Source organism: Pangasianodon hypophthalmus, chromosome 4 (genome assembly GCF_027358585.1).
Source record: "Pangasianodon hypophthalmus isolate fPanHyp1 chromosome 4, fPanHyp1.pri, whole genome shotgun sequence".
Classification (NCBI taxonomy): domain Eukaryota; kingdom Metazoa; phylum Chordata; class Actinopteri; order Siluriformes; family Pangasiidae; genus Pangasianodon; species Pangasianodon hypophthalmus.
In genome coordinates, this window is record NC_069713.1 from 23,949,734 (window position 1) to 23,973,930 (window position 24,197).

A 24,197-nucleotide genomic window follows, 5' to 3' on the forward strand; every position below is an offset into this window, starting at 1 on the left:
AGCTGTCTACGGAAAGCGTCGTCCACACAGTGAAGCTTCTCAACCGCTGCCCTAAATAGAAACAATTGATAACAAGATGTCAGTACAGTACAAAGGTGATTACTATGTTTACTGTGTAACTGTCACTCATCTCTTTGCTCTTACTTGTGTGCTCGGGCAGTTTTATCCCTTTCTTCCAGTAGCGCTTTCTCTTTAGCATCGAATCCCTCCTTCATACGCTTCACCTGGCACTCCAGTTTGGTCAGCAGGTCCGCTTTATCCTGCCATTTGCGACTCGAGGCACTGACGTGGTTTGAAGAAAGCAGTTTCTGTTTGTGCTATTGTCATAGTATGGCCATTGAAATTGATAGGTGAAGCTAACCAAAGTTGAAAAATAACATCACTGGTTAATCACGACAATCCAGTAAGTAATTTTCGGTAACATCGCAAAGCAAAACACAACAGGAAATGGTGACTTAAGTTCCACTTAAGGGCTTGTTATACTTTTCTGAGAGCTATCCAAAATAAACTTCAGAAAGCACAGAGTTTTAATAGTCTTGTCTTTCAGTGCAGTAGGAGGATCTTAGCTATTCGTGCAACAAGGGCATGGGTAGTAAACAGCATGGCATGACATGTGAAAGCACACATTTTACTGTTGTTCATTCAAATGAAATGATAGCACTTTGACTGAGATGAGGATGTTGCCATTTTTGCCATGACCTCATCTGAGGAAAATTATACAGAGTTGCATTGTTAAATGAAAAAGGTTTATTTGAAAGCATGATTCAAGACTTTTAAAGGGTCTTTTCTCAGAGCTTGATTCAAGCGGAACACTTGTAGGATTCTTCTCCAACTTGACTGCTATTACAATTTAAAGGTGAAGGGGCAAGCTAATTTTAAAATGTAAGTAGAGGGTTTGCTTGGCTTCATTCCTACTGTGAGCTGTTCACAATATGGGCATTATGTCTAACTAGAAACCCTACAAAATACAATATTCATGTTATTAATTGAGACATACACATTCTACTTTGCACAAAAATGTGTTCAAATGGTGTTCAAATTGAAGCTGAGTTGTGAGTCTTGTTATTTTGTCCAATCAATTTTGAAACTTTGTGACTTGAGTTTGACAGAAGTCCAAGTCATCTAACTGGAATAAAGGTAATTAATATACTGCTGACCAGTTCTAGCTGTAGGATAGCTGGATACTACGGTAACTCACTGAAAAATAATATAAAGGATCATTACCCTGAATGAATATTATACAAAAAATTGCATTCAAATGGTAATTTAAAGGCTCACTAAATATAGTTTGGAAAATGCCTCTTCTATATAATTTACAAAACCTGATCAAAGTCATATGGCAGTCTGCAGTACATTCTCAAAAAGAAATAAAAACGTCTCGTAATACCTTATTGACAAAAAAACTGTATGCATATTACAGTGCCGAAGGAATGGAAATATAAAAGCTCACATCAGTTTATGCTGGATTCCTCTTTTTAGAGCACATTTACAGAACAAGTCAGTGGTAATATCCTGTTAGGTTCAGGTAGCTAGCAACGAATCCATTAAGTAAAACCAATATAAAGAGACACAAAAAAAAATAAAGGGGAGGGAAGGATCAGTTTGTAGACAAATAAGATAGTGTGTAATTGATGCTGAATTAAAATTTCTAAAAAGAAATGACTGGTGTAGCAATATGTCGCTAACCTGTCTGTGATGTGACATATGCTGCCTTTAAAGTAAACCCATCACGGTTTACTTATAAGCATGTTTATAGTTATAAGATCGTGGCCCTCTAAGACAAAGTCTTCGGTTTCAGTCACACCAAATATGACACTCTAGTACTACGTCAACTGGACTTTGCATGTTTCACAATTGGCATAAAGTTGGCTGAAATTAGTACGCAGTCAAGCCGTGTACATTTATTAAAAATGTCACCTGTTGTCTCAGTTATCTATAGAACCCACGATAAATTAGGTAATATGAAGTTAGAATACTAGATCATTTGAGTACCTGTAAGCGTCTTTGAGCTCATCAATCTCAGCCTCCTTGTCAAGGAGCTGTTGCTTGAGCTCATCTTTTCTGAGGCTGAGTTTGTCCACGGCATCTCGGAGCTCTGCTGCTGAGGACATCTCACCCTCCAGCTCCTTCTGGAACTTTCTCTGAATCTGCAGGTTCTCCTCGCGCAGAGCACGTAGCTGCTCATCCCTTTCCTGCACTGCCTAATATGGTAACAACAAGCTGATGCAGTTTCTGAACACAGGGCACACTGAAGACAGATCACACTGAACTTCTTAACAGCAGAAGTGTATTCACCTCTTTTAGCTTCCGGATTGTCTCTGTTTGATCATCCACTATCTTCGTTTTGATCTTTAGTGAGTCGTTGTCTCTCTGATTCTGTTTCTTCTGGGACTCCAGCTCAGTAGTCAGGACCTCAATTTTGGCCTCCAAGCGACCTCGATCCTGTGCAAGAGACGCTCCTAAAGCAAAACGTCATCAGTACTTTACACTTTAACAAACTGTAGAACTTGTTTTGACTTGATGTCAAATCATTCCTCAGTGCAACAATAAACTTACTAATTTCACAAACCTTTGGATGAAACAACAAAATGACTAGCACAACTGATGTTTGCTAGTTGTGATGAAAAAGTGCCCATAAAGGCCTATAAAAAGGTTGATAGATGGTGGATCCTGTGGTAGATTGGAAGGTTTTGTGTACAAATCCCCTAATGGCCGAAACCCATAAGGCCCACTATTGGGCCCAAGAGCAAAACTCTTAATTCCCATGAGCTCAGCTATTTGCTTGTATAGAATTATTCATTTCTTGTAAATTGCTTTTGATAATAGCATCTGACAAATGACTACAACAAACCTAAGTTCATAAGAAAGATCAAAATAATAATATAGAGAGTAAACTATGTTAAAAGCAATTCTAAGCTCGGTAGTGAGCGTGCTGGGTACCTTGCTGGGCGAGCTCCTGCCCCCAGAGCCTTCTCTCCGCTCGGAGTCCTTCTATCACAGTCTCCTGTGCACTGAGCTGAGAAAGCAGCTTGGATTTGTCCTTCTTCAGAAGTTCGAGTTGCACACTTAGACGCCTGTCCTCCTCTGCTCCTGCCTCCAGAGTCCGCACTCGTGCCTAAAGCACACAACCGCATTTTTCTCTAATCCAGCTCTACGTTTTATTATTTTGCTTTCTCTAACTTTATCTACTGAACTCATGAGGGGTCTCTTAAAGAGGAACTCCAGCAAATTGTAGGAGCATTTTTCCAAAGTTGTGTTATCTATTACTTGATCATTTCTGTCTTTAAACAAAAGTAATTTTCAGTTGCTAGCTATATTAGTTAAAATTTGGGGGTTGGCCCCCAACAGTCAATAATCCATAATGACAAAGGAAAAACATGTTTTTAGAAAATGTAGTATTTAGACCCTTGCCTAAGGCGCTCCAAATTGAACTCAAGTGTTCCCTCTTTGCTTCATTATCTTGAGATGTCTCTAACTTTCTTGATCAGACTACTCCAGATCACACTACAGCATTTCAGTGTAACTGTGGTCAGGGCTGATGTTCTTCCATTTTTGTAAAATATTAGCCTGATAATGGATTGATTGAGGCCCAGGTCTTTAGAAATTCTCTTGTCCTTTCTAGTATTATAAACTCCAGCAACTTTTCTTCAAAAGTCTGAAATCTTCTGCTCCATATTTTCCTTGAACAAAATTCTCTTGAGGGGATCAGGTAACCAAAACTGTGTTTTAAAAGGGCAGAGCAGGTCAAACCCCCATTTTATAAAGTTTTACATGTTTTGGGGTTTTTTTTCTGACAAGTAAGCTGTTAAAATGATACAGCTGCTTTCCATAATTGAACCAGGTATGTACCTGGCCGTTCTCAAAGCATTTGTATTGTGTTATAAATTGATGAAATCCTTACTTTTAATTCTGTTACAGCATCACGTTTGGATTTGATGAGGTCAGCTATGCGAGTTTTCTGCTCCTTCACCATAGCTGTGAGCTCCTGCACCAGAGAGCGTGACTGCTTCTCTCTCTGTTGAGACGCAGTCAAAGCTACCTTCACCTCGGAAAGCTCAGCAGACACCTGCTCAAAGCCCTCTTTCACCTGATCCCATGCAAAGGATCACACAAACATATACACACAATCATGGATGAGACATAACAGACTAAGTGACATGCTTCGGTTTATCAGTATATTTGACAGGTATTGTAGTTAACTGGACTACAAGTGAAATAATACCAGTGGTTAAAGTCTAAAGATAGCAATGGGATATTTTAGATCCCATGAATGCTAGAGAGCTACTGTTGGGCTCTTAAATGAGGACACTTCCAACTGCTCTGTCCTTGCATTGGATCCCGTCTTAATTGTCGCTTCAGAAAAAAATGTAAAGTATAAACGAATAATATTAAAAAATGATATACACTCACCGGTCACCGGTACAGCTGCACATTCATGCAGTTATCTAATCAGCCAATCATGCGGCAGAAGCACCATGCATAAAATCATGCAGATACAGCCTCAGATTCCTGTTTTTGGCTGACAGGAGAGGAACCCAATGTGACCTTCTGCTGTTGTAGCTCATCCACCGCAAGGTTCAATGTTTTGTGCATGCTGAGATGCTTTTCTGCTCACCACGGTTGTAAAGAGTGATTATATGAGTTACTATATCCTTCTTGGAAGCTCAAACCAATCTGGCCATTTTCCTCTGACCTCTCTTATCAACAAGGCGCTTCCACCCACAGAACTATCGCTCACTCGATGTTTTTTTTTGCACCATTCTGCGTAAGCTCTAGTGTGTGAAAATCCCAAGAGATCATCAGCTTCTGAAATACTCAAACCACCCCACCTGGCACCAACAACCATGCCACGGTCAAAGTCACAAAGATCACGTTTTTCCCCATTCTGATGTTTGATGTGAACATTAGGTTTTGACCTGTATCTGTATGATTTCTTCTGCATTGCGCTGCTGCCACATGTTTGGCTGATTAGATAACTGCATGAATGTACAGGTGTTCCTAATGAAGTGGACAGTGAGTGTATATAATAATATAAAAATAAATATGAGGTCATTTTCTAAGATATTTTGAAAATAAAACTCCCTGCCCTCAAGGACGGGCAAAAAAGGACTATTCAGAATCGAAAAAAAATTAAGCAACAGCAATAAAGCTCCCCACACACACAGATACTGTTTACCTACAGCATATTCATAGAGATTCAAATCTCAGTGCACCTTAATGATACTGCACAAAAATGCTCATTTAGAATTACACAGCTGTTCAGGAGAATTGTTATTCAGTTTATGACCAATCCTCTATCAGCTAACCAAAGTATGTCAAAACATCCTTTAGCGTTGCCAGGAATACAATGAATGATATCAATAGAAGTTTATTTAAATAAATCTATAACCTCATATGAATAATGAATTAAACTCAAAGGCTGCCCTAGACTCTACCTCAGAGAAGCGATTGGCTTCGATGGTGAGAGCCATGCGGAACTCATCCTCCAAGGTGGCATACTGTTGCCGGGCATCAACCAGTTTCTGCTCCATCTCACTGTGTCTCTGAGTGTGTCTCTGCTCCACAGCCCCCACTTCCTTCGCCACAGCTTCACGAAACTCAGCACCACCTGGAATGAGCCGTGAAGCCAGCTCCTTCCTGAACCACACGTTAAGTCAAGCCAACTTTATCATTATACTGGTGATACAGACAATACAGGAGTTACACACACAGGCCTACACATTGTGGCAATAAAACAATGTACAAAACTACACTGGTTCACCAGACAAGCAGATATATGTAAATGAAAAACTAGCTAAATCAGAAATAAGTAAGGCAACACATTCATTCACATCTTAGGCCTTAAAAAATGTAAAGAAAAAGTACAAAAAATAAATAACTCAAGGCCTTCACCTCCCGCTGATGTCCGTGTCAAACACCAGCCTAGTCTCCCTGATCTAGCCATGCTTTTTAGAAAGTGCACAGTAGCAAGTTTGGAAACAAGATGATGGAATACACACCTGTGCGCTTCCTCTCTGGAGGTCAGCAGCTCTTGCAGTTGCTGTAGCTTATCTTTATGCTGCCGCACAGATGCTCTGAGTATTTCCACCTCTCTCTTTAGAACAGCGCATTTGTTCTCCAGCTCTTGCTTTGTCTTCATCTGAATAGAGAAAAGGAGTTCATATACTGTGAAGTACTCACTCAAGAATCTTAGGGTGACATCTTAGACATCTTCGGGTGCTGGACAAAAACACCCTAACACTGGCTAAGGTAGACATGTCGGCATATCGATAAAGAGAAAATATAGTAAAAGCTGATGGAACCAAACCTTTTGGGTTAACACACAGTTTCAAGGAGGTGTTCAATCATTCCATGGCAGTTTAGTTTAATCAAAAACCACATAACAGAATCAACATTTTGTCTATGGGTCCCATTTAGACAGAAACTGCTTTGGATAGGTTTAGCAGCAGTATTACCTCCTCCACCTGCTGCCTGGCCCTGAGGGCCTCTTGTTGTGAAACACCCTCCTGCAAACTGTGCAGTGCATCCTTGTATTGTGCCTCATGGCTGCGCTGCTGCTCCAGCTGTTGTGCTGCATTTGCACACCGTTCCTCCAGCTCCTCCACTCGAGCCTGTAGTGCCGTCCGCTCTGAGCGCTCCTTCATCAACAACTCCTTCAGCCTGAGTGCAAGCAAGGCAGTGGTTATGGTGGTAAATAACATTTGTTAGATCAAATTTTTCCTCATTATGTTAAAGGAATGTTTACTTAGAGCAAACTCTACACAGATGTTTACGAATCTGAAAGCAGAAAAGTATGTTTTGGCAGGTCCCATGATACATCATCCATACAAGACCTTTTCTATTGAATCTGTTATCCAATTACTGAAAAACTGTGAAAGTGTAGAAATAAAGCTGACCTTGTGGTGATAGTAGCCTGTAAATTTTAACGAACTCCCAAAAAAGATGGAAAACCAAGGTTTTCTATTGGTCTGCTGGTTAATCTGTTTCATTAAAATTGTGTTCTTTCATGTTATGATGTTATGAGCAGACAGCCTGCTATAACATTTGTGTTAGCGTTCATTTTTCTGGTCCCTTTTGAGAAGCATAGTTTTGAAACTGAGATGTAACCTGTAACACTCAGGCATACGAGCCTACATTTGGCTTACATCTGGCTTTACAAAGTCATAGGCTACACTACTTCTCGTTCCCTGTTTGGAAAAGTGGAAAATTGCTTATAGTCGTCACCTATCAGTTGTGTGCAAGGCCAGACTCTGGAGTTCTTTCTCCTCTGTGGTCCATGTTTGCAGCTCCTTCACCTGCTCTGTAAGCTTCTTCACAGCCTGCTCTGCCTTCCAGCGCCGTTCCCGCTCCTGATCCCGCTCCTCCACTATCACCTACACGCATACACAAAATCACAGCTTTTCACTTCAAAAGTTCATTTACATTGCTGACAATTTTGGAATTGTTAAAGAACACTATGAATTGCCCACACCAGTCTGCATACCCTGTAGGTCTCCTGCTGTGTGTGATTGGAGTTTTTGTCTGGAGTGGCCTGGCATGTTCTGAGGCCTTTCTTTGTTGTTTCTGTCACCCTCACAGTTTGGACTGCTGCCTTCTGCCCAGAGCCAGCGGTAAGCTTTAAACTCCTGTGCTTTTGTGCGCTTGCTTCACTGCAGTGAATACAGACATCATTTCAAACAAATGCATCATATTAACGGCCACAAAACCCAAACATGGCCTAGTAAGGATGCTTTCACAAACAAAACAAAAGCTCCAAACCTCATTTGTCCATACAGTATAAAACATATAGAACTGTTAACAGTTAACAACAGTTAGTTCCAGTCCACTAACTTCACTGCACAAGTGGTGCTCCATTTGCTGATATTTAGTATAACAGCGCCGGCATCTTTCACAGTTTATATCACTCTGCTAGTCTGTGCTCACTATATAAAATTCCAATTCTAGCAGTAGAAACTGTTACTACACTTACTACAGTCTGTCAATCAGTCCGTGCATTGGCATGGCAACACGCAAAGCTCTATCCAACTGCGGATTCTTTGGGACCTTTTTCCGTGGAAGGAGCAAAAATAAACAAAATATTTCGCCATATATAATATTATTATTATTATATTATTAATATTAATTTCTTCTTAATGTATAAAAACAATATCACATTCGTAATCATGCTGTTGTATTGAATATCAGTCAGCTACGTTTTCCTGCGGCTTCGTGATTATGGCCAAATCACAGCTGTGCCGATATTCAGTACAACAGCACTCTTGTTCATCAGATATTACTTAATTACAGAAGACTGTGGAAGCTTGACTAAACTTAACCTTTCAATTTAATTCCAGATATATTTTATTTGAGGAATAAGATTTTAACAATGATGCTGAGGTAAGGAGAAATGTGTTTTCACAAACCCAATAAATCATTAGTAAAATGCAGGAAGAGTGCAAGTGTCACTATGTTTGCTTCAATGAAGCCAAATGAGCTGGAGGTGAACATGTGAAGTGTAATTTTTCATATTTTAGGGGAATCTCAAAATGGGAGGAGGATAATTACTTGACTTGATTAATTACAGACTGAAATCAAAGCCTGTTTGTCGCTCTACAAAAGAACAAGTTTTTTTTGACTTTGAACTTTAATATACCATTTAACAGAACCATAAAGTTAATTCACGTGGACACATTGCATTTAAGACACCGGGCCTCATCTGTCAATTTTTTATTAAAGTTGTGGGTAAACGAACCTAACTACATTTTTTTTTTTTGCCAGATTTACAAAGGTTTCAGAAACACTGATTTTCTTTGTACTTGCATGCGTGTATTGATCACCCATAAAGTGAAAGCGCATTCCTGACACTGATCATTTGCATGTAGTGATGACCACAAAACTCCATAAAGGTTCAAGTGCACAGACGGCTGGGACGCTTGTATAAATGATTTAAAATAAGTAAATCTGTTCGTATCTAGCTTGATAAATGAGGCCCATTGATAGTAAACCTATAAGATCTAGCAACATCTTAAACGTGGGGTTTCAATGTGAATTGGAAATGCACACATATGAAACTGATAAAACCTCATTTGTGTACCACAAGTGATGATTTTTCTAATGAATTACACCATAGCAAGCGCATGTTCCATGTGTGTAGCCAACTTTGGTCACCTTGTCATGTGCTGTTCAGAATATTCGCAAAGCAGTAGTTGATGGCAGTGCGCAACTGTTTGTTTTTTCTTCTACCAAAATTTCAGAAATAACCGTAACTTTAGAATTAAACCTTCAATTCTAGCTACAGTGGTGGTTACCTGTCAGAGTGTTTGCCTTTTACCAGCTTCTTAGCTGTTGTGATTTTGGGTCGTCGGACTCTTGAGTGCTGCAGATTCTCTTTTGCACTGTCATATTCACTCTCTGATGTGAGATCTGTGTCCCTTTTTGCCTTCCGTACCACAGACTGCAGTGCAGAGCTCGCTTTAGGGCCATCAGCAACCGGAGCCTGGGATAAGCAGAACTTCTTAGTACAGAAATAAAAAGCTCACACAATTTAAATGAACACTTATATAGGATCCTGTTGTACCTTCTGGAAGAGTTGGGACACCTGCTGCTCCAACTTTTTAATACGGAGCTCATTTATCTGGTTCCCTGTGGCTGAATCTCCTCTAATTGAGCACTCCTGCACTGGTGTTGCAGCAGGCGTGTTTAAAACTCTATTGCGATGCCGAAACTGTGTCAGAACCTCGTCAATCCGGGGAGTGGGGAGAGGAGCATCTGTCTGGATGGAGAAAAGAAACACCACAAGTGTACATTTACACTAAAAGTTTAACAGTATTAAAGAGTATCAATATAATAGGCTTACAAACCAATGTCACAGTTATCAGAATCTCATGGTAATTAGTTATTTGGTTAAAAAAAACTAATAGAATATTTTAACATGTCTCTATAGGTGGATCATTCTTGGCTTTTAATAGTTTGTTAAAATAATACAGAAATACAATTTTCTCTTTAAAATGTGTAGTATTACAGTAATTCTTCTTTGTGATATTACTTACACCTACTCCAGATTTCATTAACACAGTACCACATCATTCCAGCGTATCACCACACCCCAAACCTACATACAGGAAAAAATGTTCACCGGCTCGACACTGACGCTAGTGTCTGTTGAAATCAGAAACTCCAGAAAGTCCTCCAGGCCTGGGATGTCCATTGGGCTCTCATCCCCTGGTGCAGTGGCTTTTCCCAACCTGTCTTCTCCATCCAGAGTAGAGATTTGTTGCAGGGGCTGCAGCACCTTATCCCTGTAGCCTATGTAAAAATACCATGCATAACACAGGATAAACAGACCTTGCCAGGCGGAAAAAAAGTAACAGACATTCAAGTTGCACTACAAAGCCCGAGTCCATGTGTGTGAGCACTTATGCCACTGTTTCTATGATTATTTCTTTTTAAGCGTACATACACATGTGGAATACAGAAGGAATGACAGGCTGGAAATGCTGTGCAAGCCTTCAGTTACCCCAGTAGAGTTTGATGAACAGGTGTGAGACCCACTTTTTACTAATAATAGGAGAAAAGTACATTTGCAAACCTGGCAGACGGCAGACAGGATTATCGGCACCGTCCATACTGAGGGTGACATCTCTCAGATTGTGCAGTCCCACCATGCATTGCAGCAGATGGTTCATGTTGTCCAGTCGATTGCTATGAAGCTGGAGGTGTTTCAATTTGTATTCAGTCCCATGCAGATATAAGAGCCCTAAGGGGACACAGTAGTGTGCTTAAAACATCTGATGGTTCACTCATGACAAAACAGTTTCACATGTGAAATATCATAAAATACAGTGGAACCTGTTAACTTACCAGTGAGGTCATTTATTTGATTATAAGCCAAGTTAAGCCTTGTAAGGTTTACAAGTCCATTAAGACCTAAATAAAATAAATCTGGTCATGAGACATGACATTAAATATGACATTTCAATGTATCTGACATTCTTAATGTATCTGAAGTCCAATTTTTCTGACATACAAAGACTTGTAGGCATTGATGCATTGTTCTCTTTGGACTTTACCTTCCACCTTGGTGATGCTGTTGCAAGACAGGTTCAAGGTCCGCAATGAAGAAAGGGCACCAAGACCCTCGATACGTGCGATGTGATTTGAAGAAAGGTCCAGATGTCGTATATGCCATGCTGTCGTCAACCCTTCAATCTTTGACAGTCGATTACAGTGAAGGTTTAAAGATGTGATAGTGGGCTTCAGTGGAACCTCTAATAAACTATAGAGTAGAACAAATTCACGATGAAAAAAATAAAGGCATATATATATATATATATATATATATATATATATATATATATATATATATATATATATATACTTGACATTAAAGAAATGTACATTTAGAAGTAAAGAATGTTGAAAATTATAATTGCTGTGCAACGATCAGAGAAGAGAAGAGAAATACAAATACAGACAATAACAGTGAACACAATTTAACATGAAATTACCTTGAAATGTCTTTATCAATCAAACTAAGCTCTCCATCAGCCATGACCGTCTCATCACCTGCCTGAAATAACAGCTGACAACTTGATGATGTGCGTAAACAGACAACAACCATCAGTTCTGAGTGACCATAATATATATATATATATATATATATATATATATATATATATATATATATATATATATACACACACTATATTACCAAAAGTATTCAGTCACCCATCCAAATGATCAGAATCGGGTGTCCTAATCACTTGGCCTGGCCACAGGTGTATAAAATCAAGCACTTAGGCATGCAGACTGTTTTTACAAACATTTGTGAAAGAATGGGCCGCTCTCAGGAGCTCAGTGAATTCCAGCGTGGAACTGTCATAGGATGCCACCTGTGCAACAAATCCAGTCATGAAATTTCCTCGCTCCTAAATATTCCACGGTCAACTGTCAGCTTTATCATAACAAAATGGAAGAGTTTGGGAACAACAGCAACTCAGCCACGAAGTGGTAGGCCACGTAAACTGACGGAGAGGGGTCAGCGGATGCTGAAGCGCATAGTGCAAAGAGGTCGTCGACTTTCTTCACAGTCAATTGCTACAGAGCTCCAAACTTCATGTGACCTTCAGATTAGCCCAAGTACAGTACGCAGAGAGCTTCATGGAATGGGTTTCCATGGCCGAGCAGCTGCATCCAAGCCACACATCACCAAGTGCAATGCAAAGCGTCGGATGCAGTGGTGTAAAGCACGCCGCCACTGGACTCTAGAGCAGTGGAGACGCGTTCTCTGGAGTGATGAATCACGCTTTTCCATCTGGCAATCTGATGGACGAGTCTGGGTTTGGAGGTTGCCAGGAGAACGGTACATTTCGGACTGCATTGTGCCGAGTGTGAAATTTGGTGGAGGAGGAATTATGGTGTGGGGTTGTTTTTCAGGAGTTGGGCTTGGCCCCTTAGTTCCAGTGAAAGGAACTTTGAATGCTTCAGGATACCAAAACATTTTGGACAATTCCATGCTCCCAACCTTGTGGGAACAGTTTGGAGCGGGCCCCTTCCTCTTCCAACATGACTGTGCACCAGTGCACAAAGCAAGGTCCATAAAGACATGGATGACAGAGTCTGGTGTGGATGAACTTGACTGGCCTGCACAGAGTCCTGACCTGAACCCGATAGAACACCTTTGGGATGAATTAGAGCGGAGACTGAGAGCCAGGCCTTCTCGACCAACATCAGTGTGTGACCTCACCAATGCGCTTTTGGAAGAATAGTCAAAAATTCCTATAAACACACTCCTCAACCTTGTGGACAGCCTTCCCAGAAGAGTTGAAGCTGTAATAGCTGCAAAGGGTGGACCGACATCATATTGAACCCTATGGGTTAGGAATGGGATGGCACTTAAGTTCATATGTGAGTCAAGGCAGGTGACCGAATACTTTTGGTAATATAGTGTATATATACATATATATATATACATACATACATACATACATACATGTATGTATACATATATAAAAAATATATATTGTACATTGTAGGCACTGTGTGTCCTGACACCTTTCTATCATAGCCAGCATTAATTTTTTGAGCGATCTGTTCTACAGTAGCTCTTCTGTGGGATCGGACCAGACGGGCTAGCCTTCGCTCCCAACGTTCATCAATGAGCCTTGAGCACTCATGACCCTGTCACTGGTTCACCAGTTCTCTTTCCTTGGAAGGTACTAATCACTGCATACCAGGAACACCCCATACGACGTGCTGTTTTGGAGATGCTCTGACCCAGTCAAAAGTCGCTCAGATCCTTACACCTGCCCATTTTACCTGCTTACCTGCATTTTATCAACTTCGAGAACTGACTGTTCACTTGCTGCCTAATATATCGTACCCCTTCACAGGTGCCACTGTAATGAGATAATCAATGTTACTCACTTAACCTGTCAGTGCTTTTAATGTTTTGGCTGATCGGTGTATGTATATATGTATGTATGTACATATATACATATATGCTCTGGAAGCAGGGTCATGGCGAACTGTACTGAGGTCAGGTACTTTAATTTAATATATAAATGTAAAGAATTATTCGAATCCCTTTGACAGCTGATCAGCAGACTAAATTATCATCAACAAAACATTTTCGTTCCAGTAAAGCCCTCCTGTGAGAGCAGCAGTGGAAAAATATTTGTTTATTAGCATCATGGCGAGACGTTGCCATGGCACCGCTGGGCAGTCAGCGTTTACTGTTAGCTACATAACTAGCCTTTCAGTTCATACATTTATAATACATATGGATCTATTATTCAGAATTATGGTCAGTCTTCGTGTTCGTAATAGTGCCTATGTACAGAACCTATCACAGAACCTCTATACTGTAGCTAGCCAGCTATCTGTACTGCTGTACGTGTAGTTCACTCAGCTTTAGCTGCGAATGCCGCTAGCTTAGCTTAGCTTCGCTACAGCTATCTAGCTAGCTACTTCAATATACGTGTAAGCTGTATTCATAACGTATGACATTAATATATTCAATATCGTTGTGATAATAATAACAAATGAATAATGATTTCAATAGGTTTAATTAAACCTACCCTGCTGTAACTAACTTCATTTAACACTTCGCTGAGAGCTGCAACTGTACCGCCATCTTACTTTAAAAATTGAACCACCCGCTCAGGGCTGTAGCACACGTCACTTCCGGTGCGGTTTCTTTAACTATATCTAGTGTGTATACAGTAATAAGCATCTCCTCGTTAGTATAGCGTTTGTATCCCCGCCTGTCACGTGGACACCGGGGGGCGTGGCTATACTTTTTTCACTAAAACTTGGTTCATTTTTATTTTATTAAGCTTTTGACTGCAGTATTTACACACAAAAAAAAAATCTTTTGAATAATCATCTGAAGTAACTGTATATAACAAATACATTTCATACTGAAAATATAAAAACACCTGCTACACAGAGCCTTATTTCAACAAAGTACTGTACATTCATGGTATTATGGATTTGTTATGTCATCTAATTTTAACTGAAATGCATGACCTTTATCAAAGAGATTTTCTATCCACGAGAATCACCTGGTCCTATTCAATATTTGGTGATTCTTTAGAGATATATTCTCTTAACAGTTTGTTAAATCTAAGCTTCAACAGGAATAATAAGTAGTACCTGAAATATGGAAATCAAATAGTACCTATTACAGAGGAGAGATATTTCTGTATTCACATTTTTGCTTTATTATTTCTGATGTGAATATCTTAAGCACATAAACATAGAAGCCAGACACTGGAGGTTTATTTGGTCTTTTGTAAGAGAGTGCAAATATTCCTAAATGTGTTAAAATTGCAGGGAAAATGGTGCAAATGACAGAACATTAGGAAATAATGGGTGAAGTAAATTATACTCCACACAAACAGTATCTCCCATTATTCTCTCCTGCTGTCTCTCACAGCAGTCCATTAAGCAAAATGGAGGCCTGGATGATGTCCAGCCAAGAAATATGGACTGACGGATAAATTCGGGATACAAATAATTTTCACTTGTCCACAGAAAATAAGTGGCTTTCTATGCATGGTTTAAAGTGTAGAGAAAAATGTTTGACAGCTTAAGTGAGCTTTTGAGTTTGAGTGCTTGAACAACTTAAGTTGCGCTCAAGTAGATTAACTTAATTAAATCAGTATTTGAAAGTTGATTGCTGATATCAACTGGCAATTTTGTAATGAAACATTCTCAAAAATCGAATGAAATAAAAAATGTAAAAAAAAAAATTTAAAAAAAGCATGTCTTATTCAATATGCATCAATTTGCATATTTTGTAAAACATAAAATCTAGTTTTTGAGGACATTAGAATTAAAGTATTCATTTACCTGTAAAGATGCTTTCAAGAGACAGACATTTGAAGAGAAGATTATTGCAATATTATTTATTTATTGTTTAATCAATAAAATACTACACAATGTTGTAAAAATATTTTATGCCATTTTCAGTACAAAATCGTAAATATCAAACAAAAATTGTAAAAGTAAATATCAGCATTTTGGGAACTTCCTCACTTCTACTTAGGGATAGGAATGATCAAAGTCAAAGTCAACTTTATTGTCAATTCTGCTATATGTACAGGACACACAGAGGATTGAAATTTCGTTTCCCCCAGATCCATGGTGTGAGAAACCAACATAACAAGACAAGTAATTTAAAAAAGTAAAATAAAATACAATACAATAAAATAAAATAAAATAAAATACAATATGTACACTATAGACATTCACGGCACATGTGAGTGTGTAGATATTTACATTTTAGTGCAAAACAAGACAGAGCAGCATTTGTGGAAGTGGACCTGGTTACATTGTAGTGCAACAGAGAGAGCAGCAGCAGTAAAAGTGGCTTGTGCATTTGTGTGATTTGGGGTGTGTGTGTGTGTGTGTGTGTGTGTGTGTGTGTATAGTTACAGTTCGGTGACTCTTAAGGCAGAGGGCAGAGAGGGGAGAGAGTTCAGCTTTCTGACAGCCTGGTGGCTGAAGCTGTTCTTCAGTCTTGTGGTTCGGGCCTGGAGCCTACGAAATCTCCTCCCCAATGGCAGATGGCAGAAGACTAAAGAGGGTTAGTTGGGTGTTGTAAATGTCTGTGAGGGAAGGTAATGTGGCACTGATGATCATTCCTAAATAAACTTTCATACAATTTTGCAGTTTATCTACAAACTGAGATTTTTGGTTCTGAATATAGGGGGGGGGGGGAATTTTGGAAAAAAAAAAGTTTTACACAATACACAATGTAATTTCACTTGTTTCTATTCTAGTAAGTGTGGCTTATAAAGTTTGTAAAGGAAATTGATGTGTATACCATAATGACACATTGACATATATATCAGGAAACAAGCTTTTCATGATGTGATAAGTTATAGATGCACTTTTTCCAAAAGTCTGAAAAATGATTGATGTGACCAAAATTGTTGTTTCTACCTGTAGTGTCTTGCCTTCAGCACTATACTGGTGTAAAAGTTCATACATATATTTATTAGTATGTCCCTTAACAAAATGTCAGATACAACCATGTAGTTCTCATATTAGGTCTCATATTATTTTGAGCAAACTTGGGGGGAAAAAGATGAATGAAAAAGATGAATTTCCTAAGCAAATTCATAACACCAAGAGTCTTCGATGCTACAGAGCCTTTTGCTATTAAGGTCACTAATGTCCCAGCGGTAAAGAGAACGCATTCCCAAGATGGGCAGCAAAGTCGTCTAATCATCTCAGTGTCCTTTTCCCCGAAATACAAAAAACATCAAAGGGGATCATTTTTCTCTTCCGGTGTTACATAGTAATGGCACCCATGGAATTTAGCTCTCCATTGTAAACAGATTTGTTCTCCACACAGATGTATAGTAATTCTGCTCTCAGCTTGCATTCAAATGTCAGAGACAGGATAAACACTGTGATACTGCTCTACACTAACCACAGAGCCATCTGACATTCAGCAAACACCTCCCAAAGGAACCATAGCTAACATTCGCCTGCACAGTGAATTAGTATACAACCAAATAAAGTGAGATTCATAATCATTACCATGACCAATTCGTATTCAGCTAGTTATTTATTTTTGGCATGCCCTTTCTTATCACTTCGATAATGCTATAAACAACAGGAAGAATGATAAGGTGATTCCAAAGAGATGACATTTTAAGATCATGTCTTTGTAATTACAAACAAATGAATGTAAACAGGTGTCTCTGAAACAAGACCATACCATAGGAAGTGGCTCAGCTTGTCTGGCTGCTATGATAAGGTTTTAATATTTAAGAAAAGACTGACATACCTGTCATAGAAATCACCCCAGTAGAAGCCATAATCAAGCCCATAGGTGCTACAAGGACAACTGTAGATTTTTCAAGTGTTTCAGAGTTCATTGTTCTGCAGTAACATATTCTATGCCTATATGCATGTTCTTATTGGAGAGCAAAAGGCCTGGGGTGCAGTCAGTGTTCCAGTTCATCCCAAAGGTGTTCAGTGGGGTTGAGGTTAGGGTTCTGTGCAGGCTAATCCATACCAACTTTGGCAAACCATGTCTTCCTGGGCCTCGCTTTGTGCACAGGAACATTGTCATGCTGGAACAGGTTTGTTCTCCTTAGTTCCAGTGAAGGGAAATTGTAATGCTACAGCATACAAAGACATCCTATACAATTTAGTGCTTCCAACATTGTGGCAACAGTTTGGGGAAGAACCACATGGGTGTGTTGGTCAGGTGTCCACAAACATTCATCCACAAGACCAATGTATGTAGATAATAGTTTTGCAGCTTCTGTGTAGTGTTGAATCTTCTAACAAATGCTTTTATACTGCCTCTGGACAAACGCTTCCACCAAAGTAATAAAATGGAAATGTGAATGCAAATCAAGTGTGTGGCCACGAATATTTTTGTTCGAAAATCAACATGTATTTTCGTTCAAAAATCAACATGTTGACGTTCGAAAATCAACAAAGTCAAAATAGTGTAAAACAGACAACAGATTAGATATTGATACTATCTATTAAAAGTTTGAGTTAACTTGATTTTACCTGTAAAAAGCTGAGAAGAGCCTCTTAGATGCTGCCTTTGGCCTGTATAGCATGAGATCTCCAGCGAGGGTAATGTCTGTTGGAAGAGATGAATTTCAGTACTGTTATCATAAAGGTACAACTTTTTAAAAAGATTTTAAGTGAGTACTCTAAATCTGGAAAACTAATTACTGATAATCAACAATCCTATGATGAAGTATTGCAGTGTTTTAAAGACAGACAGTGTGACACCACAGACCCCTGCATTAGTTCTCGATACTGAATGTCTGGTTGACAATTTTGGCACATCAGAGAACGAGAGAGAGAGAGAGAGAGAGAGAGGGAGATCAGAGCTGTTTCTTTTGCCTGCAAGTACCCATACATACACTTGCTCTGACACATCATCTCTCCATAGATCTTCTGAAGGTTGTCCGACACAGCCTGATGGAGTTCAGACAGCCCGAGTTCCCGAATCTATCCCGGCTTACATCTTTTCATCCTTTTCATTACTTTGTATGAAGAGACAGAGACCATAGACAGAAAGTATCATCTAGCACCCTTTAGAGTTCTTCAGTACGTCTTCTTTAGGAAATGCTTTCAAGAAACTAAGAACCATTAACTATCCAATACCCTTCAGTAAGTTTTTTTTTTCATAAGACCGTAAACCTAGAGCCTTCTATGAAAAAGCTTTACCATATATAATATAAAATGTAATGCATAAAATCATTTAGGGAGAGATGAAATGCAGAAGGAATAAGCTGAAGGTGGCAGTCAACATCATGAAAATATTAGAAGACTTTTGTGACTGGTTCAAAACTAGAGCAAAAGCATGCTATTGTGTCAGAGGGAAATGAGCCTGTCATAATGCAAAATGCAAATGTCTTGCTTTTGTGTCAGCTGACTTGTCAGGTGACTTTGTGTCGGTGAGTGAACAGTGCAATAAATTGTGAAGTGTTAGAACACTCCATGGCTGTCCTTCTGCATCAAGGTACTGTGGCTGTAATGTAAGGCAACGGATCTCAAAATGGGGTATAGCCAGCATAGCCAGGGGGTCTATGATTTTGTGTTTGTTACCCACCATTTTCAAAGCTATTATAGTATTTGTTAAGTTATAGTTATTTAATTTACATTACACTTACTTCACAGCATTTACCAAATGCTCTTATCCAGAGCGACTTATAGATGTGATTTGTAAACTCCATCATAAATATATCCTCATGCTAGTACAAATAGCTCAGGGTCTAAGAATACTATTAAGATTTTTTTTTTAAAGCCCTGTTAGAGAGGAGTTAGAAGTATTTGACTAGTCACTTGAATTGAATGGGTTTACTCCTAAACCAGAAGTCAGCCAGTTGCTGGAAATTTCAGGAAAGAAAAACTGTATGAATAAAATAAACAGACAAAACATTATTATCAACACTAAAATAATGATCTTGTAATGATCTTGTAATATTTGAATAAGTGGATTATGCTCATAAATCTTTGCTGAGCAGGGTGCATGAAATTTAACAGTGACAGTGTTCCTGGCAGCAAAAAATCATTTGAGGCTGCAAAAACTCATTTGAGAATTCAAATTCAAATGAGTAATGATTTATAATCCCAATATCTCGCATCAACCAGATGAGGATGGGTTTCCTTTTGAGTCTGGTTCCTCTCATGATTTCTTTCTCATGGCATCTCTGGCAGTTTTTCCTTGCCAGTGTCACCGCTGGCTTGTTCATTAGGGATCTAATTCTATACCTGTAAAGCTGCTCTGCATTAAAAGTGCCATACAAATAAATTTCATCGAATCAAATTGAATTTAATTGGAATTTATCAACCCTACAAAGACATAGCCCTAGACTGAATACATAATTTTCATTGTCTTAATGACAGTTAGGGTTGAAATTTCTTTCCAGAACAAATGTAAATACAGAATTTAATGCCCATTTTAATGCCCGTTAAATTCTTTGCACAGAAGTGTGCAAATCTTAATCAGGAATACTGTTACAAACTGAAAATATAAAATAGTTTTGACTTTTTGACACTTTTCTTAATCACGGAATTCCATATATGGTATTTCATAGTGTTACTTATTCATTATAGTAAAAAAAATTTTTTTTAAAAAGTAATAAAACTCTTCTATGTGCAGGTGTGTCCATACATTTGACTGGTTATGTAGATATCAGTTATACATATGACCTGATTTCACATCTGACAGCTTCACAAATGCTATAACTGCTAGGTTTGGCTTATGCCTGCCAGGTTTCTAAGTGAAATAATTACTTATGGACCTTTATTTTAAAGTTTTTCATTGGAGATTCATCCAAATAGTCTAAATATTACACAAATTGAATCTATAGTTGTCTTCACTATCAAGCTCAAAGGTTTGCAGAGCAATAAACATCTCCCAGTTCATTTATTTGAATGTGTCGCATTGTGAAGTCTCATTACTTAAAATAGTTAACATATTTCCATTGTTAAGTTTTGAGCACTTGATGCACTTCGTTTTGAGCATTTGAGTTAAGAGTCAATGGAATCAGGGTCGGCTAGGTTTAAGAAATTTAAGAAATGAAACAACTTTTCCACCCAGAGTGCCACACCCTCATTAATAACTCATCAATACCTCCTTTGAACAGAGTGTAATATTATATATTTCACATGGTATCATATGAAACAGCAGTTACTGACAGTTGATTATTATATGCGATGTTTTTTTGTTTGTTTGTTTTTGTTCATTTCCCCCCTTATGATGAAACTGAGAGACTGATTTATGCAATTGTTTGCCACAGGCTGTAACCTTGGTGACCATCATATTCACTTTCAGACGATAGGTTCATCATGCACACACACACATACACACACACACACACACACACACATACAGAGAAAGTTTACTGTCTACTGCAATTAGAACATCTCAGGCATCACAAAACCTGATGTAAATATAGAATAAATCTGATATAGTAGTTCCATAATCTATAAATGCACAGCAATGTTCATGACTAATATTTCAAAATAAATGATTTAAAACCTGGCATAATGACAGAAAATTATACAAAGGATACATAATATGAGTAAGATTTTAAAACACTGTAGTAAAGTAGTAAATTCAAAATGAGATTCAGAGCAGAGTGCATGCTCCAAAATGCAGTAACGCTCTGAACTCTTTCACAACTGTCAAGACATCCTGTTGACTTTTACAGAATCTCATGTTGCAAATGTGTCTCTTTGTGTTTCTTAAATAAAGGAATGCAATAGTTTTTTTCTGTCAATAGTTTGACATATTGTATTTCAAGGAAATGAACAATATATAAAACCATATTTGCAAATAAACACAAAAAAGTCAGGTGGTGATGAGAGTCTTCATGTCTGACATCTATTTTATTGACAGCATTATTTAATTTAAAACAATGGAAATCTACTCACATCTCTGATTGTGGCATTTGACTTTATATGTTCTTTAGATGTTCTTCTGTAGGGATTCATTAGGTGATGCGTTATTTCCTTTGAGGCAGAAAAAGTATGTTGTGTTTTCCTTTAGAACTCAGATCTCAGGTAGTTTCTCTTGCAGTGACTGATTGAATGAAGCTAAATGCACAGTCACACAAGTCCAGACTGTACCACTGGCTCTGTAATAAGGGGAGCCACCAGATCTGTGAGTGAAGAGACAAACAGACAGTGATTGAATAAAGTAAAGGGTGTAAATATACAGTCATGGGGAAAAGAAAGTACACCCTCCTTCAATTCTATGTTTTTATTTATCAGGGCCTAAATAACAATTGTGTGGCCCTCACCAACTTCTATAAACAAACAAATAACCTCAGGTAACAACAAAAATACATAATTAAAAATGCATAGATTTATATATGTAGTCATTTTTTTCCCAAAAAGTAAACCAACATTCAGAAGCCAGGTGGGAAAAAATAAGTACACCCTTCTTACTTCCACAATCATTAAGAGAGTAATTAGCAGCCAGGTGTCATTAATAAAATGCAAAAGAATAGTTAATCACCAAGAAGTGTGACTACTTCTATAAAAGCAGTACTTTTGGTGTTCTGGGGCACTCAAGTGGGTGTCTACATCATGCCAAGAAAAAAGGACATCTGTTATGACCTCAGTAAAGCAATTGTTGTTGCTCATCAATCTGGGATGGGTTATAAGGCCATCTCCAAATAATTTGAAATTCACCAGTCTACAGTGAGAAGGATTGTTTACAAATGGAGAGCCTTCAAGACAGTTGACAGTCTTCCTAGGAGTGGGCATCCCAGAAAAATCAGTCCAATGTCAGTCCGTTTAATGCTCAGAGATATAATGAAAAACCCAGGTGCTATATCATGCGACCTACATGCCTCTGTGAGCACAGTAAGTATTTATGTTCATGACAGCACAATCTGACAAAGACTGGACATGTATGGCTTTCATGGAAGGGTGGCTAGGGAAAAGCCCCTTCTCTCCAAAAAGAATATAGCAGCACAACTTAGGATTGCAAAACTGCATCTGAACAAACCACAGCATTTTTTTTTTTTCTTATTGATAACCACTATGGTGGCTGCACTATGAGTGTTTGATGCTCAACGTTCCGGAGAAAATCCAAGGTCCGCAAAGATTGTTGCTGTCCAAAACTGAGGCTCCATTTATTCCGTAAATCAAACAAAATTGAAATAAGGATTGACAGGATCTCTGGTGGATTTTCTGCACAGCAGCAGACAGCAGTATGGAGTCATGACGTGAGGTCAAAGACTGTCTCCTCCCATTGCTGCCACACCTACCAGGTAACACCACCTGTCTTTTATTCCAGTAGCATGCCCTTGCTTTCCAGCCGGCCACTAGAGGGGGTTAAACTCAAACAAAAATTATACTGCAGTAAATACACATTGCACCACTTAGGCTCCTACACTGGGTGTATAAGTGAAGGTTGTAATAGGTAGTGGATTTAAGAGACATCACTGTGTTTTTATGACATACTTCAATATTAAATATGGACTATAGACTTGGTGTTTGAAAAGATGTCGTAAACACCATACAGGAAATGATCCAGCATTAGGAGTACACTGAATCAGTACATGAGTAGTGATATATAGTATATCTTAAGAAGTCCTGTTCTTTCACACTTTTTGGTGGCCCGGGATGATTTACCCCCCAACATCTGGCTGAATGATGATTAGTTAGGCATTTATGCAACATAGTATGACATTTTTAAGAGTGAAGAATACTTTGGACCATGCTAAAACACCACATTTGTCACCACATTTCAGGAAGTCCTGTTATGACAAACTGGGTTGAAATTTTACAACATTACAACAATTATACAATGCATTGTAACAGTTTTAAAGGTCAATTAATCTAATTTTAGAAAGTTCCCTTCTTTCAGAGAGGTGGTGAGATTGTGGTGGCCTGTTTTAGGGTCTTAAACAGTAGTCTGGCCATTGTTTCTTTCTTAAGGAAGTTATGGATTTTACACAATAAAATAGGATGTGTTTAAAGGTGAAAATAGTTCAACAAAATTTTCTTCCCAATTTGTACCAACAGAAAAATGTCAGCAGCTAAAATACATTTACAGATGGTATAAGTGGCCAGTTCAATGCCATTCTGTGATAATTTAAATTTCAAATAAGAAACTTCAGGCTCGTCATGAGTGGATACCTTTACCATGATGACATTACATCAATTTCTGGAACCATTCAGTCTGTTGGTGTATGGAAATGTACTGAAATTCTGATTTAGTGAATTTAAAACTGAAATAAATTTCTTTCTAATCGATTGTTTAAAAATGACTTCTGATGCGAACATCACAGCCCTAACTGACTTGCCAACCTTGTTGATTTTATACAGAATCTCATGTTGCAAATGTATCTTTGTATTTTTGTTTTTATTTACTTAAAGAAAAGTGATAGTTTTTTCTGTCAATAGTTTTACATATTCAGAGAAATTAAACTACATAAAATATGTATTTGCCAATGAAATGAGCAGTAAAGAAAGTCTTCATGTCTGACATCTATTTAATCAAAAGCATTATTATTATTATTATTTTTAAAATTAAATTATGCTTTTGATATATATGCTTTTGGTATATAATACAGGTATATTGTACAACAGAAACCTACTTACATCTCACAAACTCACATTCGGAGTTTGACTGTTCTTCTGTAGGGATTAGATGCAATTAGGTGATGCATTACTTCCTTTGAGGCAGAAGAAGTAGGTTGTATTTTCCT

At 38.3% G+C, this 24,197-nt stretch overlaps 1 protein-coding gene across 3 annotated transcripts in view; it reads right to left on the reverse strand.

The window, feature by feature from the left end:
* The window catches only part of lrrcc1 (leucine rich repeat and coiled-coil centrosomal protein 1), a 16,102-nt gene extending 1,906 nt beyond the window's left edge, over positions 1 to 14,196 (reverse strand). Inside the window, exons 1-19 of one of the 3 annotated variants that reach the window (XR_008301669.1) lie at positions 14,058 to 14,196; positions 11,487 to 11,548; positions 11,049 to 11,254; positions 10,840 to 10,905; positions 10,568 to 10,735; positions 10,115 to 10,284; positions 9,557 to 9,751; positions 9,288 to 9,475; positions 7,484 to 7,649; positions 7,225 to 7,373; positions 6,456 to 6,660; positions 6,000 to 6,139; positions 5,436 to 5,637; positions 3,902 to 4,087; positions 2,941 to 3,115; positions 2,296 to 2,459; positions 1,993 to 2,201; positions 145 to 356; positions 1 to 51 (exon numbers count right to left, since the gene is read on the reverse strand). The exon at positions 1 to 51 is cut by the window's left edge and continues 85 nt beyond it. Coding sequence is in view for 2 of the 3 variants with exons in the window: in XM_026935797.3 (XP_026791598.3) it covers positions 1 to 51; positions 145 to 282; positions 1,993 to 2,201; positions 2,296 to 2,459; positions 2,941 to 3,115; positions 3,902 to 4,087; positions 5,436 to 5,637; positions 6,000 to 6,139; positions 6,456 to 6,660; positions 7,225 to 7,373; positions 7,484 to 7,649; positions 9,288 to 9,475; positions 9,557 to 9,751; positions 10,115 to 10,284; positions 10,568 to 10,735; positions 10,840 to 10,905; positions 11,049 to 11,254; positions 11,487 to 11,530 (2,822 nt within the window). In the remaining variant the exon portion in view is untranslated. The remainder of the gene's footprint in view (positions 52 to 144; positions 357 to 1,992; positions 2,202 to 2,295; positions 2,460 to 2,940; positions 3,116 to 3,901; positions 4,088 to 5,435; positions 5,638 to 5,999; positions 6,140 to 6,455; positions 6,661 to 7,224; positions 7,374 to 7,483; positions 7,650 to 9,287; positions 9,476 to 9,556; positions 9,752 to 10,114; positions 10,285 to 10,567; positions 10,736 to 10,839; positions 10,906 to 11,048; positions 11,255 to 11,486; positions 11,549 to 14,057) is intronic. The other 2 variants (XM_053233663.1, XM_026935797.3) reach the window with 2 other exon arrangements.
* Between the last annotated feature and the right edge of the window lie 10,001 nt (positions 14,197 to 24,197).